This window comes from Cygnus olor, chromosome 1 (assembly GCF_009769625.2).
Source record: "Cygnus olor isolate bCygOlo1 chromosome 1, bCygOlo1.pri.v2, whole genome shotgun sequence".
NCBI classification, from domain to species: domain Eukaryota; kingdom Metazoa; phylum Chordata; class Aves; order Anseriformes; family Anatidae; genus Cygnus; species Cygnus olor.
In genome coordinates, this window is record NC_049169.1 from 153413395 (window position 1) to 153429720 (window position 16326).

Genomic DNA, 16326 nt, shown 5'->3' on the forward strand with positions numbered 1-16326 from the left:
TCCCCGAGAGGAAAGAGCGGAATAGCGCACTTATTGAGGAGGAGCAAAAAGGAAATTGTCATTCAAGAGCACATCTGGAGCTGCAGTTCAGATTGTTCTGAGGCAGATACCTCCACAGCAATACTAAAGTCGATCATTGAAACACTGGTATTTCTGTGCCAGCAGACGTGCACCGTAGTGTTGCCACGGTGTGGTGACTGACGTTCGAGTGAGGTGCGGGATGCACTGAGATCGTCCTCAGATTCCTGGTCTACAGTAGTTTCATCAGGAGACTCTATGAAATGCAGGGAAAAAGCATCTTTCTTCCTCTATGCAACAACATATATAACTGGAAAAATTAAACAAGTAAGTCTGTTCACAATCTTGTGAACTAGTTTCAAAACACACTTTTAGAGACAACTTTGTGCAGATGTTAAGTAGATTATTTTAACGTGTTTCTGCAAGTGTTAGAATCAAAGACCACTATGCTTCATCGGAGCTTTTAATACCTTCCAAGGACAGGCACTGCCCAAGTCTTGTAAAATACTTCCTGAAATCATTATGCTTAAGTCACATCTCTATTCAGTGAAACTTTCTGCTAACATCAACAAAAACGTTACAATGGTACATACATAAATATATATATATAAATATATATAAATCACTTCAAATGTATCAATTTGACTTGTGGCCAGCATGTATCACCACTCTGCATAGAAGCAATCACCGACTATACTGACTAAAATGAACAAAACCTCCTCTCTAGCATTTACTTACTATTGTCAGGTGGGCTACTAGCCAGCAATTCTGGTGCAGGGCCACTGCTTTTCTCTGCCAGGTCTATTGCCATCTGAATGTCCTCAGTCCATTTGTCCATTTCAGAACGGGTACTAACAAGGAAAATTCAGGTTTAAATCGCTTTCATACAGGCTGAAAACAAACTCTAAGAAATAGTCCCACGTTGAACTTGATTTTAATTTAAAGAAACAAATACAGACATGAGATGCTAGCTTTTTCCTAATAATTTAGTTTTGGTTCTGACTTGCACAATTGCAACTCTGTTTTGTCCCATTCACTTTTTTTGGGGTTTGTGTGTGCAAATGACTTTCACAGAAGAATATGCCTTTGAAATTGTTTTAGGATCCAAACAAACAAACAAATCCAAACAAAATGACATCTGTTTGCTTACCTACGTGTCCCACTGTGAAAGCCACAAAGAAATATACTTTACAGTTCATCATTAACTGTGTATGTTGTCTCCATCGAATTACCTTGCTGCAACTATGATGGACTGCTGTTGACCTCGAAGTGTTAGACAATGAGGAACCCCCCATTCCTCTTCACTTTCTTCTATCTAAGAGAAAAGTCAACATGCAGTCAGACTATAGGAAGTAATCATATTTCTTAAGCTGAAACAGTGAACTGAACAAGCTTTTACCATTAGGGAAAAGAAACGTGACGTGGTCACAGACAACTTTTTGAGCTAGAGAAAAGGGTGGCCTGAAAGGTGAAAAAATATTAAGTTCTGCAATAACCTTTTAAGCCAAAAGCATGGCTTTCTGTCAAAGAAAGGAAGGCAATGGTATTTTTATATGGGAGTGCTTTGGACACGCAGCATAGCACAATACTGCTGTGAACCAGTCATGCCAAATGGACATCAATAATTGAGTAGATTCCTAGAAACGTTAGATAAAACTTGAAGCCTCACCAGTGCTGCGAGAAATTCAGTTACTGTGGTAGTGATCATCTAATTCAATAATCAATAATCAATAAAATTCAATAAGTGATCATCTAATTCAATATCAGGAAAACAGTATAAAATAGATATGAGAACATGAGAAGTTCCAATGAAAATAATGGCGAAAATGGAAGTTTTGAAACCACCAAGAACATTTGCTAAATCATATAAGAAGAACTATTACTAGCTATTGGGCCTGAATCGTCTATTTTCCAGAAGAATTGCAAAAGGGCGCAAGGTGACATATTGCTGCCTGCAGTTTCCCACTACCTTGGCTTTAAGATAAATAGATAGAAACACTAGGAAACATTTTTTCATGGGATTGAAATTGCCACTACTGATTACTTGCCTCATACAGTGTTTCTATTAGCAATCGGTTATGAATCACTTGTAAGAATCATGGTTAAATTTATGGTCTGAAAAAATAGAAGAAAAAACCCACACAACTACAACTTCTCTGAATCAGAGAACAACCCTTTGCTACTGCTCTCGCTCCAGCAGAAACTGAGCAAGCAATAAAGATGGGACCTTAAATAACCATTTAAGCATGAATCCAAGCTCTTATTATACTTACTGTCATGCCATACAGTGGCAGATGCCCATGGACTTTAAACTGATTTGATGCTGTCAGGCCTCTACTTGTGTACAACAAAATATCATTAAACTAAAAAGCAAGAATAAGCATTATTAGAATTATGTTGGCACACGGAGAAAAATATCAGAATAGTAAATACAAGAAAACTATCCAGTACTGGCAGTCCTAATGCAAGAATCCAAAATACTGGCTTCTACAATATCCCTTGTATTATCCCTAATACCTAGTACTATCATCATTTACTATCCCTGCCTTCCTTCCCATCTAGTCTCAGGCACGTTCCTACAGTTTTCCATTTGATACCTTCTAATATTCCCTTAATGATCTCTGGGTCAAAATTAACAAGCCACAGCAGTGAAACCACGTAGGACATTTCATAGTCTGGGGCAGTGTGAAGCACTGTGTGAAACCCTGTTTCATCAATACATTATTCTGATTTGCGTGGAAAGGAAGCATGCCCCAAGACAGGTGTGTCCACCTTTACTCTTCAGGTGGTTATCTATTACTCCACATATTTGGAAGGAAGCTGTGAGACCTGTTTAATGTAGGTGACTTTAGGTTAGAAATGTCAAAGTGGAGTGACTGACTATATCTTGATGTGTAGAACTTTCTGCATGTAACAGCAGTTGATAACATGTCAAATGACCACCTGCATTTGGTTGCATGCTGTAAAAAGAACTGTCTATTTTCCCTGGCCATGGGTTAAAAGATGTTCTTCTCAAACATGACTGTTGCATCAAGAGAATCTTACTCTGTAGAGGGAAACAACTCAACACGGAGTTCTCCAACTGAATAGCAATAATTCATGGAGTGATGTGCATTGGCCACTAGAGGGGGATTTGATTTTGCCAATAATTGCACATGTATTTGGAGTCACAGAATACTGATTCAGGCTTTTATCTCCAAGAAAGATTCTGGTCCTTGAGGCAGATGACAGACTTCTCCGAGAGTGCAAGCAATTGCCAAAACTGAGATTGATTTGAGAGTCTAGTCTCAATCTTCAGCATTTTATACAAGTATAATATCAAGGCATCATCTGGTAATGAGAATGGTGGTATGCAAGGAAATATGCACCATATTCATTAGGCTTCCTCTTTAGCACCTTTAAAGCCAGAGCATAATCTTACCAAGGTAAAACTTGGTTACATGTTGGGCTCATTTGGGAGAGTAAATGCTAAGCACCCCATAAAATCTAGCACGCTTGCAAGCTGTTCTATACATCTTCACCTTTTGCACACAAAGAGCCAAGGAAGAGTGTTCCTGTCATGCTGCATTGGCTCTTTAATGTTCTGCCCCATACTACCAGACTGTAAAATCTGTGCACTCTGCTGGGCATCCCAGTCCCCCGGCATCAACGGCTGAGCTGCACCAGGACTGGGGTCCTGGGAGCAAGTCAGCTTTCCAGGAAGAGAGGAGAAACCATCTGGTCAGCTCTTGTGGATTCCAGACTGGGTGAGATTGCTGTAACCTGAAAATGCTGCGAGTGATGGTGGGAGGAGATAATTTTTCCCAGTGAAAGAGCTTCTAAATGTATCTCCAGTTAAAGGCAGACCCATCAACATGCTAGGCATACCTGGGCTGAAACTGGATGTTTTGTGGAGAAACTTGCTTCTGTAATGTGTTCTGAGAGCATTATGTGGATTATCTTTTATATCACTCAGAGTTATTCTTTATCTTCTTTTCTGGACATGATCACTAACCCTGGTGCCCTGGTGCCACTTTTCATTTTGTAATGACTCTGCTTATATGTAAGACAATGTTGCTAGGAGGTATTATTTTATCATGGTATTCACAGTGTCATATAAAAATAAATAGTTTTGTCTTTGTAAGCAGTGACAAAGAGAATATTGGTTTTGGAAAGAAACATATATTCTTAACAAACAGCTAGGTGATGTATTTTGTTGACTTAACCAACTGTTTAAAAATACTTACTGTAATTCACAGTTCCAGTTTGCTCAATAGTTGCCTACAGTTACATTTCAATATATAAAGAAAAACTGCCTTCTTGCTTACCAGAAAGAACATTCGTTGCTGTAAACCTTTTCCGGACAATTTACTAAGACTGCCCAGTCTAATGAACTCCTGTAGGAAGCAAATACAAAACAAATATGTATCTTTTGCCAAAGTGATTATGATTCTTTAGTATGCAAGAATAAATATGACTACTTGGTCATAAGACTGACTTGATTATCAGTCACCAAGATTTTTTATTTTCTTTACTAAATATGTTAAAAATCTTTATAGGGTATTTTCTTTCCATTCTTAGCCGTCTTTAGCATCAGCTGCTGGATAGTCTTACATTCATTTCAGGAAAATTCAGCTAAGCAAAATTTTCTGTACCTAACATTGATTCTTTCAGACAGCTACCTACTTCATCAGTTTTGAATGAGTATTATTCTTAGTACAAATGATGTAAATGCTAATGATAAGTTGGTCTGTATGTTACTTATTAGACACTGGTCAGCTTCTGTTGTGTGTACAGCATACACAGCTCTTCACTGAGGTGAAAAATCAGCTGACCAAATCAACAGCAGCAGCAGGAAAGGAGGGAAATTGGTCAGGCAGCGTGAGCTATCCTAGTACAGTCCATGTCAAATAATACAGTGCATTACTTCATATGAAATTGTTTTAAAATGTTTAGGGATGTAATTATCGGAAGAGTATCACAACCAGAACTTTCAAAACGCTGGGATTTCCTGGATTTATTGTGATCTATAACATAACACTACCGTACACATACCTGAACCCCATCAAAACATAATTTTTCAGTCACTCCCTCCAGCTTCTGCCAAGAGGTTTATATTTATTTATTAGTCTTTTGAAGATCATTCTACTCATATTGTGCATGTAAAAGGCATATAAAGCATCAGAATCACCTGCAGCTTAGCAATAAATTAGCTGTAGAAGATTGATCTGGTCAGAGAGATGCTCCAGTTGCCTTAGGGTTGCTGTGACGTGTCCAGCCCCCTACCCAGATTAAGTTAGGGCTAAGGGGTGGAAAAAGTGCCTAGATAAGGTTATTCCTTCTGTCACATCAAGCTCATGGTACCAGAGAGGCCACTGGAAGCTGCTGCTGGCCACCACATAATATTAATCATAACTACTATTTATGTAGTACTACCTCATGGTCAGTACTACTAGGCCTAGCTCCACCAGGGCAAGCACTGTGCAAACCCACAGAAGAGCTCCAGGCCATCACCATCTGCAAGCAGAACCAACCGTGGGATGCTTTAATATCCAATATGCGAACCAGGCTGGTGGCTGCAGAGACTGGGGCAACGTGAAGACGATCGTTACCCAAAGCCACCTTTAGGACAGCCGAACCACAGGCCTAGCATGAGAGGCCTCCTCAGAGGTTCTCCTCCGAGATGTGGCACTGGGCCACCTCTGGGTAACACATAGGCATCATCAGCACTGCTCAGCAGCATCTGCCTTCCAGGCTGAGTGGCCAAAGGGCTGGAAAGCAGCAACGTCTTGGGCATCCGCCAGAGCGTGGCAGCCAAAACCTTTCGCCTTGGCAGGCAAACAGCCTCTGCCCCCCGTCTGCCGCCTTCTTGAACTTCCTACGAGAGGAAGACAGCTCTGTCTTTAAATAGAATAGGGCAGCAGAAACAACCGGTGACAGCATTTAATTTCATGTGATGGAGGATGCACAGGCTGGGAAGCGTCCTGAGGGGCTTGCCAGGGACGTGCATGGTCTGTGGATCACTGGAAAGAAGCATGAGCCACAGTGGCTGCTGGAGGGACGGGGAGGAGGCGAAGTGAGAGGGTGGGGAACTGCCACAAATCGAGAAATACCCGTGCTCAGCTCCACTTCAACCCCCTTATCTAAAATGTTTTAATCCTTAAACGAACAAGAGCACATAGAGGCCAGAAAGCTGCCTCTCTGCCAGGAGCCCGTGGTGGCTCTAGGCACGGACACAGCTCTGCAAGCAGACCCCGGGCTGGATGGCCAGGCTGCAGGGCACATTCAGGCACTGCCGTACTTGCAATCTAATCCAAAACTCATCTTTTATTCCTAGCTGTTTCCCAGAAATGTATGAGGGGCAAGAACAGTCTAGCGATACATTTTCTGTTGCCACAAGCAGTGCCTTTGTGTATTATGCACAGGAGTAGGGAAATAAGGAAGAAATCACTTCTACAAGACAACTCACAAGCTTGCACGCACAGATACGTGTACATGGAAAAGCAGAAAAGGTTACAAATTCTGCAGAGGGTCATTTATTCTGAAATAAGCCTGTGTTTTAAAAAAGCATGGCAAGTAAGGAAGAGATGTCCTCATTCCTATAACATAATTAAAAGTATTTACTTAAGGCAACACTGTCTCAAAAAACACTGCCTAACATTACATGTAGGACTAAAGAGACTGCTTGTCCCCAGGGCCACGAGTTTCAAAGCCAGGCATGGTGAGCAGGCTGAAGGTCCTCCAGCACAAATGTCTTGCTTTCCTTTAATCTGCTATACTCTAGCACTGAGGATTGAAAAAAAAAAATAAGGGCAGAAAGAAATGAGGAAATGTGCAACTGCTCACGCTCTGAATGCTGCGATAAATATTACATTTTTACTGCCTCTTGTAATAGATGTTTGGAATTGCCTACAACCATCCAAATCTATACATAAGATAAACCTAATAAAATCAGTAAAAAAATAATAAGGATGATTGCTTCTTCCCATTTTAAAGGCCGCTGTTTTCTATGGTATTATTATGTTTACATTTGATAGCTTTTTGTGAGAAAAAAAGGCTCATATGAGGAAAGGCAATTTCACAGATGCTCAAAAAAAAATCAGATTTCTAAAATATACCTAATGCTTTGAAATGATATCAAACCTTGGTCACAATTCTGTTACTTACCCTTCCTGGGATCACCAGATTGTCTATGCCTATCAAGTCTTTCTTGAGTTCATGCAGCTTCTGGAAGTTCTCCATCTTTATCATATTGCCGTGGAGCTGAGCCACCATTTCAGAAATCTCAGCCAAAGCAGCTAGATAACAAAACCGTGAAATGCTTATTATAAACTTACAAGGATGTTCAAAAAGAAAGACTTTTGTCTGCAGCAAGCAATTCATGAACATCACCTTCCCTGTGACACCCTTTTCCTTCACAGAGTAATAAACCTGCTTGGGCAGACTAAAACCCACACAAACTCTGAACATCATCTTACTAAGGATGGAGTGTTGTAATGAAAAGACAGTCAGTTTCTTGCTCTATTTTAGCTACAGAAACTTTGTAGGAATAGTTGAGTCAATTCATGGCACCAGTCAAAAGATTCTACTGAAGTATTTAACTCAGGCAACTGGGCTGAAAATCACTTTATCTTTTCTGGGGGACCAGCGCACAGACTTGCTCCCTGTGCTATCATGTACATGAGCACCTGGATACACCTGAACAGACAGGCAGTCTCTGAATGGGCTGAATATAATCTTTGACTGAGGTTAGTACTGGAAGAGGAGTTACAGCCCTCTGCATTTAAAAAACACAGCTAATGGCAGAGTAACAGTGGTTCCTCCTTCTTGTATCATTGCTCAGAGCACATTTTATCCACACATTAACAAAAGACCTGTGTTCTCTGCTGCTTGGCACTTGGCGGGATTCACATCCACATCTCCCCTTTTCTTGCTGCCTTTACACCCTGACCTTTAACTAAAATCTGCAAGCACCTTAGTAAAAGACTGTGCTCCCAGAGCAACGGTGTCCCCAAGTCACACTGTCCCTTTTCACCTTTGAATCCTGTGTTAGTGTCCATTTCAAAAGTGGAGCACGAATCAAACCTCGATGGTTGGTGCACTCTGCGGGTAGGTGGGAAAGAGCACATCACCCTCACCACACAGCCTTGGCTAAGAGGCATGAAGGCACTACTCGCTGTACTCCTTGAGATCTTTCAGGCAGCAGCTACGTTTAGGCAAACATCTGTGTCATGCAGTGCCACAGACCTCCGTGGCATTTCCTATCGCCATAGGTCAAGTTACCTCCCTATTTTGTGTACTGCCTCCTGCGGGTCTCGTTGCAGGGAACTCAGGCAGCCAGCTCAGCTAACACCGTAGAGCTTGGGGCAGCCATCCTGGGCACTGTCCCCCGCCCATTCCTTCTGTGGATCTGCCCTGAGTGCTAACAGTATGGATAACATAGGTATCATTAAATTTAGACAGCTTACAATGGGGAGGAGGAAGGGTACATGAAAGGAGGAAAGCAAATCATTGAAAAGAAATAGCAAGCAGTGACCTCAGACTACAGGAAGAAAAATTCTTCACATTTGGAAAAAAAAAAACACACATGTTGGCAGCTTTGAGTTCTTGAAACAAATCATGGAAGTGGTAATAGAACAAAATGTATGTCTGGAAAAATAATACTCTCCTTAAGACATAACAACAGCCACTGCACAGGGTCAGACCAAGGGTTCACCTGCCAACGCTTTGTGTTCCCAGCAGATATCTAGGGAAAGCTGGCAAGCACAAGGCAAGCACATCTGGTGTGTCTCCTGTGTTCTCTCCCGACCTCCCGACTGTTTTCAGCTCAAGAGACTTCCTGAACTGCATGTCATTTCTGCATATTTAATAACCCCCAGCAGCTTTCTCTTCCAAATGTTTGTCCAGAGCGTGCCATAATGTGTATACAAGGACAACCTTAGTCCTACCTCTTCTAGTCTTCTGAGTGCTTGATTTTGCAACTCTTTGAATGTAGGCTTACTTTTTTGGGGGTTTAGTTTGCACATTCACCTGTAACATTCCCCAGCTCCAGGAACTGATGTCTTCTCCCTCACTTACCTCTTGAATCCCTGAAGTCTACGTGGGCTGGTGGGTAATGTTTGCAAAGCCTCTCCATTATCTGCTTGTAGTGCATAAGCCTGTGTAAAGGCCTGAGAAGAAAGGTATTGAGAGGCAAGTAGCAGACTTTCTGTAGCTCGAAGTCCCTGCAAAAGGTCTCCAGCTTGCGAGAGTTCTTGATCCCATTCTCCAACTCCATTAAAATCTCATTGTGCTTCCACAGGTGAATTGTCAATTGCTTATAGGCACAAAGAAAGAACAAGCACATGGCAGAGCTATTAGCAAACACGGTGAGATGTGACTCATAAACATTGATCCCGAACCTGTACCAATAAAAAATCCAACTATCACAGCAGCTGGGATTTTGCAAGCAGAATCGCTGTGCAATACAGTGCCTCTGATATGCGCTTGAAAAGAAATGTCATTACTAATGAGATGTACACTCCCCCCAACCCTGCTTTCACTGTAAGACAAAAGTACATGAGTGAACAAAGCTAACAGTCTCACGTCAGGGAGAAGTCCAAAGGCAAGGAGATGACATAAACATAGCTCGTGCAAGCTGGAGCAACAGGGAGAGAGAGGAATCCAGTGCCAGAAACAAAATAGGATTTTGTAGGAGGATGAAGGCATTTAAGTGCCCCAGATCACTTAGGTGGTTTTGGAGAATTGAGATGTAGGCAACTGGACTTCTGGCTTCTGTTTCCCTGTTATTAATGAGAAGTTGCATCTCCTGGGAATCTGAACAGACACACAAATACAGTTCTCCAGCAGAAATGGCTATGTTAGAGTCCTTCATGCTTGGCTTACGTCCTCTTCTACTTAGTGCAGTCTCTAAAATGATCCCACTGGTAGTGGGAGAGTTATGCACCAGCAAGTGAATGAGGTTTGCATGAAACATGTAACTTCACTTAGGCACCAGAATCACAGTTCGTTCATGGGTCTCATCTAAAACAATTCAGCAGTATTTTATTGAACAATTAACGTAGGGGTTTTGTTTGTGTTTTACAGAAGGTGACCTGAATCTTCAGGATGCACAGAGCTTCTCTGAGCAGCCAAATAGGGTCTCCAAACACCTGGTAAAATATTAACCAGCAACAAATCAAAATCGAATGTGTATATTGAATGGACTTCAGAAGACAGTTTGGCTTAATCTAGAGCTTGTGATTTTTGATATATTTCCAATCAACTCCCTCTCCCTGCGATTTGTGACATCTTCACCAGAAACACGAGTTCCCTGCAGTCTTCACTTCATCCCTAGGCTACGTATTTGTCCTACAGGCCTGCAACTCTGACAGCAGGCAAAGACACTGCAGACCCCTGGGAGCAGTACAGAGGCTGCCCATTAATTACTTGACTTCTCTCCTAAGTTAATTAAACAAGGAGTGTCAGTTTTCAGATCTCATGATAAAGACGTAGAGTTTTAACTAATTTTGTTGTTTCCTATGCAGTTCCTTAAGTCAAACTGGGTTTTGCCTCCTTCCTCTGCGTATCTGTTGTTATCAGCAGTGGTGATAGTGATTTGCTTATCGAAGCAAATGGAACAAAATCGTCTAATGGGAAAGGGAGAACAGCAAAGGTGAAAGCACACCAATGGGTCTAAGTTACAGTGAGGTTGTATACTGTCTTTGGGCTAGTGCCACTGAAGGACTTGCAGGCAGTGAAGGACAAAATTTAATGTTGCAAGGTACTGAGAGCAGGACAATGTGCCAGAAGCTCACTGAGACTCCAAAAACTTTGTGAAGAGGTGTGGCCCTTTAGAGGGGAGGACTGGGGGTAGAAAAGTCCCCCTGCATTTCTTCCAATGCATCTGAATTGTGTCTTGAGGGGAAAAAACTGTTCCTGCTACTGCAGAAAGGGTAAGACTGCTTTACTGGTGACACAGCCACCTATGTGCTGGGGACTGTGAATCAAGGCTTCTACATTCTCTTTTTTCCCACTTGCTCTGTAATTGCTTCCATGCCACTTAACCTCCCTGCACATCCGTCTGTCCTTCTGAAAGATGAGCTCAATACTAACTACCATCTGAGGAGAGCCATAAAGTCCAAACTGCCCTTTCCTCCAGCCAAGGACTCAAGGCTGCTGAATGCACAAGTGGCAGGTCACCAGGGAAGGATTTATCCCGTAGTTTGGAAAGCACTTGGAGGTCCACATGCCGAACGTGTAGTGCTGTCCCTTGCCAGACACTGAAGGGCAGACTGGATGCACAGACACATTAATAAGGTGAGCTGTGTGTTATCTGTCCGTACTGTAAGAGTCCATAGGGCTCCTGTGCCTGCCTTCCACGCAGTTTGTTCCAGCTATTGGCAGTGCCTGGCTTCACAAATGCTGCTCCAGGCAGACCAAGAGCGGAAGCACAGCCCGCAGAACATTACGTTTCGATTTACTGCTCATACACATATTTTTGCTTTCAGCTTTAAAGCAATTACTCATTTAAAAATCTTCCATCTAACTTGGCACCGTAGCGCACAAGTAGAAGTTTCCCAAATCAAATCAAGATCCAGGTTCCAGTCACTGCTCCTGCAATATTTTAACATTTTTATTTGCATGCACAAGTAGGCACAGTTGGCTTTTGAACGATCTCTTCGGAAATAAAAATTCTGATGTTTTGTCTCTTTATTTGAGAGAATAAAGAACTGGAAGTGAAATGTTCCTGAACTTTTGTGTTTATTGCTTCTAAATTTGGAGAGGGGGTTGAGGAAAGGGGCTGTGCAATTTAATGTCGTCTTGCAATTCTGCAACCTCGGTGTTCACCCAGCACTTGATATCTCATCAAAGGAAACTCGTATAGCATAAGCTTTGATTAAAATTGGCGAAAACCAGCACAATAGGCAACATCACATGAAAACAAAATGCAGCCTAATTCTAATCCACGTCAAAGCGTAATGGTTATAGGATCATTCATACCTTCATGCTCTGGATGTTCTTTAGCATAACATCCCCGATTCTTTGGTAATCTCCTTTAATGTGAGCATTAGAGCGGCCTTCCCTGTCAGCAACAGAAAGATCGCACACTTCAGTCAGGCAAAATAATCACTTACACAGAAAGGAACTCAATAGCTCATTTCTTTCAAAACCCTAACCCTCGTGCTCCTTGGCTCAGGAGCGTGCGAGGCATCTTCCTGACGGACGCGTGACTCCCAGGGACGGCTGGCTCTTCACCCAGCCTGGCTTGCACTCCTGACAATAGCGAGGGCAGGCACTTAACAGAAAGATTAGACCTTTAAAGAAAATTGCCAGGGTTTTTAAACACACTAGAGGAGGCTGGAAATGCCTTGAGAAAAAGACATCAAAACGCCGTTGCGATACATGGGCTTAGAGCAGAAGGACGATGCTGTTAGGAAACAAGAACTGCAACCCAAAACAGGAGGCTCCTGCTCTGAAAAGCTTTCTGCTTGTGCAAGGGACAGTGGGGAAAAAATAATCTGCCCAGCATCTGGGTTTGACTCATCAGTGTTACATACTGGCAGAGAACTGACTTTCAGTATGTCACTTTTGGTATGAAGACTGCAAACTGCTCCCTTCCCACCCAGCCAGCTGCACTTGGGTGGGTGCTCCCTTTGGGAGAAGCCCAACTTCTGATGAAAAAGATGTTTCTGCTTCTAAGCCCATGTGCGAGACAGGCAGGATGTCACATGCTGGATGAGTCCAAACACATCATTTAGAGAACACCAGAGGAAAAAAATCATGAATATGAGAACCTAACTGGTACAGATCTGTTCCAATTAAGTTCGATTTTCAAAAGAAAGTCAGTAGGGGGGTGAGAGGAGAAGCACTGCTCCCCTCCCCTTTCCAACTGCTAATACTGCATCCAAGGTTCCTGCAGGGTGGCTTTTTTTCAAGCTGTCCTCAACTTTGTTTTAAATCCAGTGCAATTCCCACATCTGCTTATTAGGAGACAGATCTATAGACAGAGCAATTGCAATTTGGACAAAGAAATGCACTTACCTTGGAAGAAGGCAGAAATATAAGCAACTTCTCCATGAGCCCAAGAATAACAGAACCTCTGTTTTGTGTTACTGCTAATGGATATATTGTTTTTTCACTCATTTGCAGTAGTTTACTCTTTCAAGAAAATTCTGTGTGCAGTGAAGGAATAAATGGACAACCAGATGGTAAATCCCTGCCTTCCTCAGTAGCAGCAATTTAGCCAGAGAAGTCCCACACTCACCAAATCACAGAATGCGATTTGCAGCTGTTGTTAGGATATACTTTCCACTGGTAAGACCCATGGAAAATACATGTATATATGTATTAAATCTCTACATTATTGCATGAATAGACATATTCAGACGTATTTTGTTTTGTGAAGATAGACATGGTTATGTTCATGCTGGATAACCTCTCTGCATACTTTTCTAACTGGGAAATGCAGAGGGCACGGATCATGAATGCTACATAGAAACATCCTCCACTTTCTTTCCACAAAGGGTCTCAGCTGATAAACAAGGGATTGTTCCTTGTTCATTTGAACAATATCCAGTGTCATAGGCTGCCTTTAATTATTTTCTATTGTGTTAAGTCTCTCAGGCACTCACACGGCTATTTAAGTAAGAAAAATACAGCGCTCCGTAAGACTTTTTATTTTTTTCTGAAACCAAAGGGTACACTGGGGTAGGAAGTCAGGCTGTGTCAATGGTACCTGCAATTAGCATTGCCAATTTTGCGAAAGCACTACATTAAATAAACGCTGCCATAGTCAAAACTATGAAAGATAAACCTAAGAAAGGGTCTATACTGCCAGGAACAACAGAGGTATGTATGTATGGACATTACAAGGCTACAGTTTCTGAATTACCTGAGGACAAAAGCCCAGTTTCTCTCTCCACGAAGCTTCTGTCAGCCCCCCCGTACTGCTCCCTCCCTTCCCCTTCCCCCATGTCCTCTCCATCCAGCAGCTCTCCCCACCGGGCTTTCCTCCGAGAGGCTGTAAATAAAACTTTCCAGCCTCTAACGCACTGCTCAAAGTGGCACATATCAAAGTGCCCCCCGACCGAAAACCACAACCATTTGAAGTCCAAGGCAGTAGCACTGCGCTGGTGGGAAGCGAGTGGAAGCAGCCCTCCGCCCGTGCAGCCAGCAGGCAGCATCCCATCCCGAACGGTTCACGTTGAGCATTTGCACACAATCCCAGAAACGTCAAAGCCAGATGAATCTGTGCTGCTGCCAGGAACGACGTGGTGTTCGGTAATTATCTCTAGGAGAATTCTTGCTTTATGCGTTATTCTCTGACTCTCTGGCATTGCCTCGGCCCTTTTTTATGTCTTTCCGTTTGATTTAATCTAATGGAGTTCAGCAGTTTGGTACCTTTCTGTTGTAGTGCCAAGATAAATATTAAAGGCATCATCGCAGGCTGTTATTTTTAAATAGAAAATTGCTTTTCTGATCTCAAGGCTACACATCAGTTGGCTGAAATACTCCTTGCCAAGCTTGTATCCACCAGCTAGCTACTCGACGGCTGACCCCGAGCCTACTGAAGTCACAGTGAGTGCTTCCACTGACTTTGTGAACTTCAGCTAATATTTAGTGCGGTTGCTCGTTGAACAGTCGGGTCCTTATTTCCTAAAAGTTGACCCCCTGGCCCCTCTTCAGCTCAGCCAGCACTGGCTGCTTGCACAGCATCTCATCACGTCAGCCACACGCACGGCATCAGGAACATTCCCCTTCATTAGCTTCTGCCCAAGGCCTTTTTTTTTTTTTTTTTTTTTTTTTAACAGTTTGTGGGTTTTTACATCTTGCTCAGCATCTTGCCAGAGAGACAAAGAGGGAGAGAAGAGGGATCCCCAAAATCAACAGCCTCTCTCCAGCACCTGGCTGAATCATAGCAGCCAGGCCAGCAGAGGTAACCTGTGCTATAGGCAGATGAGTACTGCTGGAAGAGGTAAAACCCTAAGAAAATCCAGAAATGTGATGGCCAGGCACCACCCCTCGTTCCAACCATTCTCCCTGCTTGATTCTTTATTTCCACACAAATGCTGCCCCTTGCAACAGAGATGCTTTTCCCACTGGGGATGACGCATACATACATGGGCTGTGATGCAGAGCAGAAGGGCGGAAAGCTAAAGCTAGGCGTGGGGCCAGGAGGGCAGGAACAGGATGGATTCACATCTACCTCCTAAAACCCGTCCTCCACTCCACCCCAGCTCTCTGCCTCGACTCCGCAGCAATCCCTACACTACATCACTCTTTTCCCCAGCTCCTCTACGTGCAAATCCCAAATAAATAAGAAGAAAAGAACCTCCCCTGCCCAAAGAGCATCCAAACACACAGACGATTGAAAAAAACAAACACCCAACCCATCAGATGGTGTCTTACTACTTCGGAAGCCCAAAGCACGGAAGCAGAGAAGAGAGCTCTCCCTGCGGGGTATGTTTTGAATAACAACACTCAGCTTGCTGAGGGGGAAGAAGCTGCTTATTTGTTGTGCATCGATGGCTGAATCGTTCTTACTCCTTGTCTTCATGGGTCACTGTTTGGACACGATGCCTATCTGCCAGTGACAAGCGACAGCTCAGGGAATAGATTCCCACAAATTTTCATCAAGGGCTGATCCTACAGAAAATGCAGAAGCTGTTTTCCCCACACATTATGTGCTCTTGCTCCATTTAGTGTGGGGAGGTCTAATGCTACTGAAAATTAGGCTGAATAGTGGAGATACTGTTCTATAATAAGCTCATTTCCCACTTGTCTACAAACAGTCCCTTCCTTTTTACCATAACACAAGTGTACAATTGCAAGCAAAGAGGAGGTGACCGACTTTTTACCTGGTAAGAAACTCAGAAAGTACCTTATATAATACTAAAAAAGGCCACCAGAACCTATGCAAGCAGCTATGTTGGATTTTCCAATTATGCAAGCTACTCAGTGCACATCACTGAAAAATGAATGAAAGGATATCTCGGGTCAGCCCATACTATCCTCAGCCCTCCACAAATGCCAGTAGAAGGCACAAAAATCTGATGGGGGTGGTGGCAAGGCAAAGGAGGGAAAGGTATCTCAATGCAGATTTCTTTCCAGGTCAACACAAAAACATAAAATTGCAGCCTTTCAATTGGAGAAAATAAAAGAAAAAAAAAAAAGCAGTTGCAGCAAATGATATTTGAGTGTGTGACCTTCTGTTACAGGCTTAGGAACAGCATCTCCCTCCTGGGTACTACAGCTCATCTTTAAGCACTTAGATCCTTTGGACATTTTAAGAGCACTACTAACCACAGTTCTAGTATTAAGCAATACCTTAAACATTCCCCACTGAAA

The 16326-nt window shown here is 42.8% G+C and overlaps 1 protein-coding gene across 6 annotated transcripts in view; it reads right to left on the reverse strand.

The window, feature by feature from the left end:
• FARP1 (FERM, ARH/RhoGEF and pleckstrin domain protein 1) overlaps window positions 1–16326 on the reverse strand; it is a 209247-nt gene that overhangs the window by 5437 nt on the left and 187484 nt on the right. For all 6 annotated transcript variants that reach the window (XM_040538357.1, XM_040538347.1, XM_040538339.1 and 3 more), the window contains 8 exons: window positions 11980–12061; window positions 9076–9313; window positions 7165–7295; window positions 4326–4394; window positions 2292–2381; window positions 1251–1333; window positions 757–869; window positions 111–274 (listed from right to left, as the gene is read on the reverse strand). In XM_040538357.1, the coding sequence (XP_040394291.1) occupies window positions 111–274; window positions 757–869; window positions 1251–1333; window positions 2292–2381; window positions 4326–4394; window positions 7165–7295; window positions 9076–9313; window positions 11980–12061 (970 nt within the window). The remainder of the gene's footprint in view (window positions 1–110; window positions 275–756; window positions 870–1250; window positions 1334–2291; window positions 2382–4325; window positions 4395–7164; window positions 7296–9075; window positions 9314–11979; window positions 12062–16326) is intronic.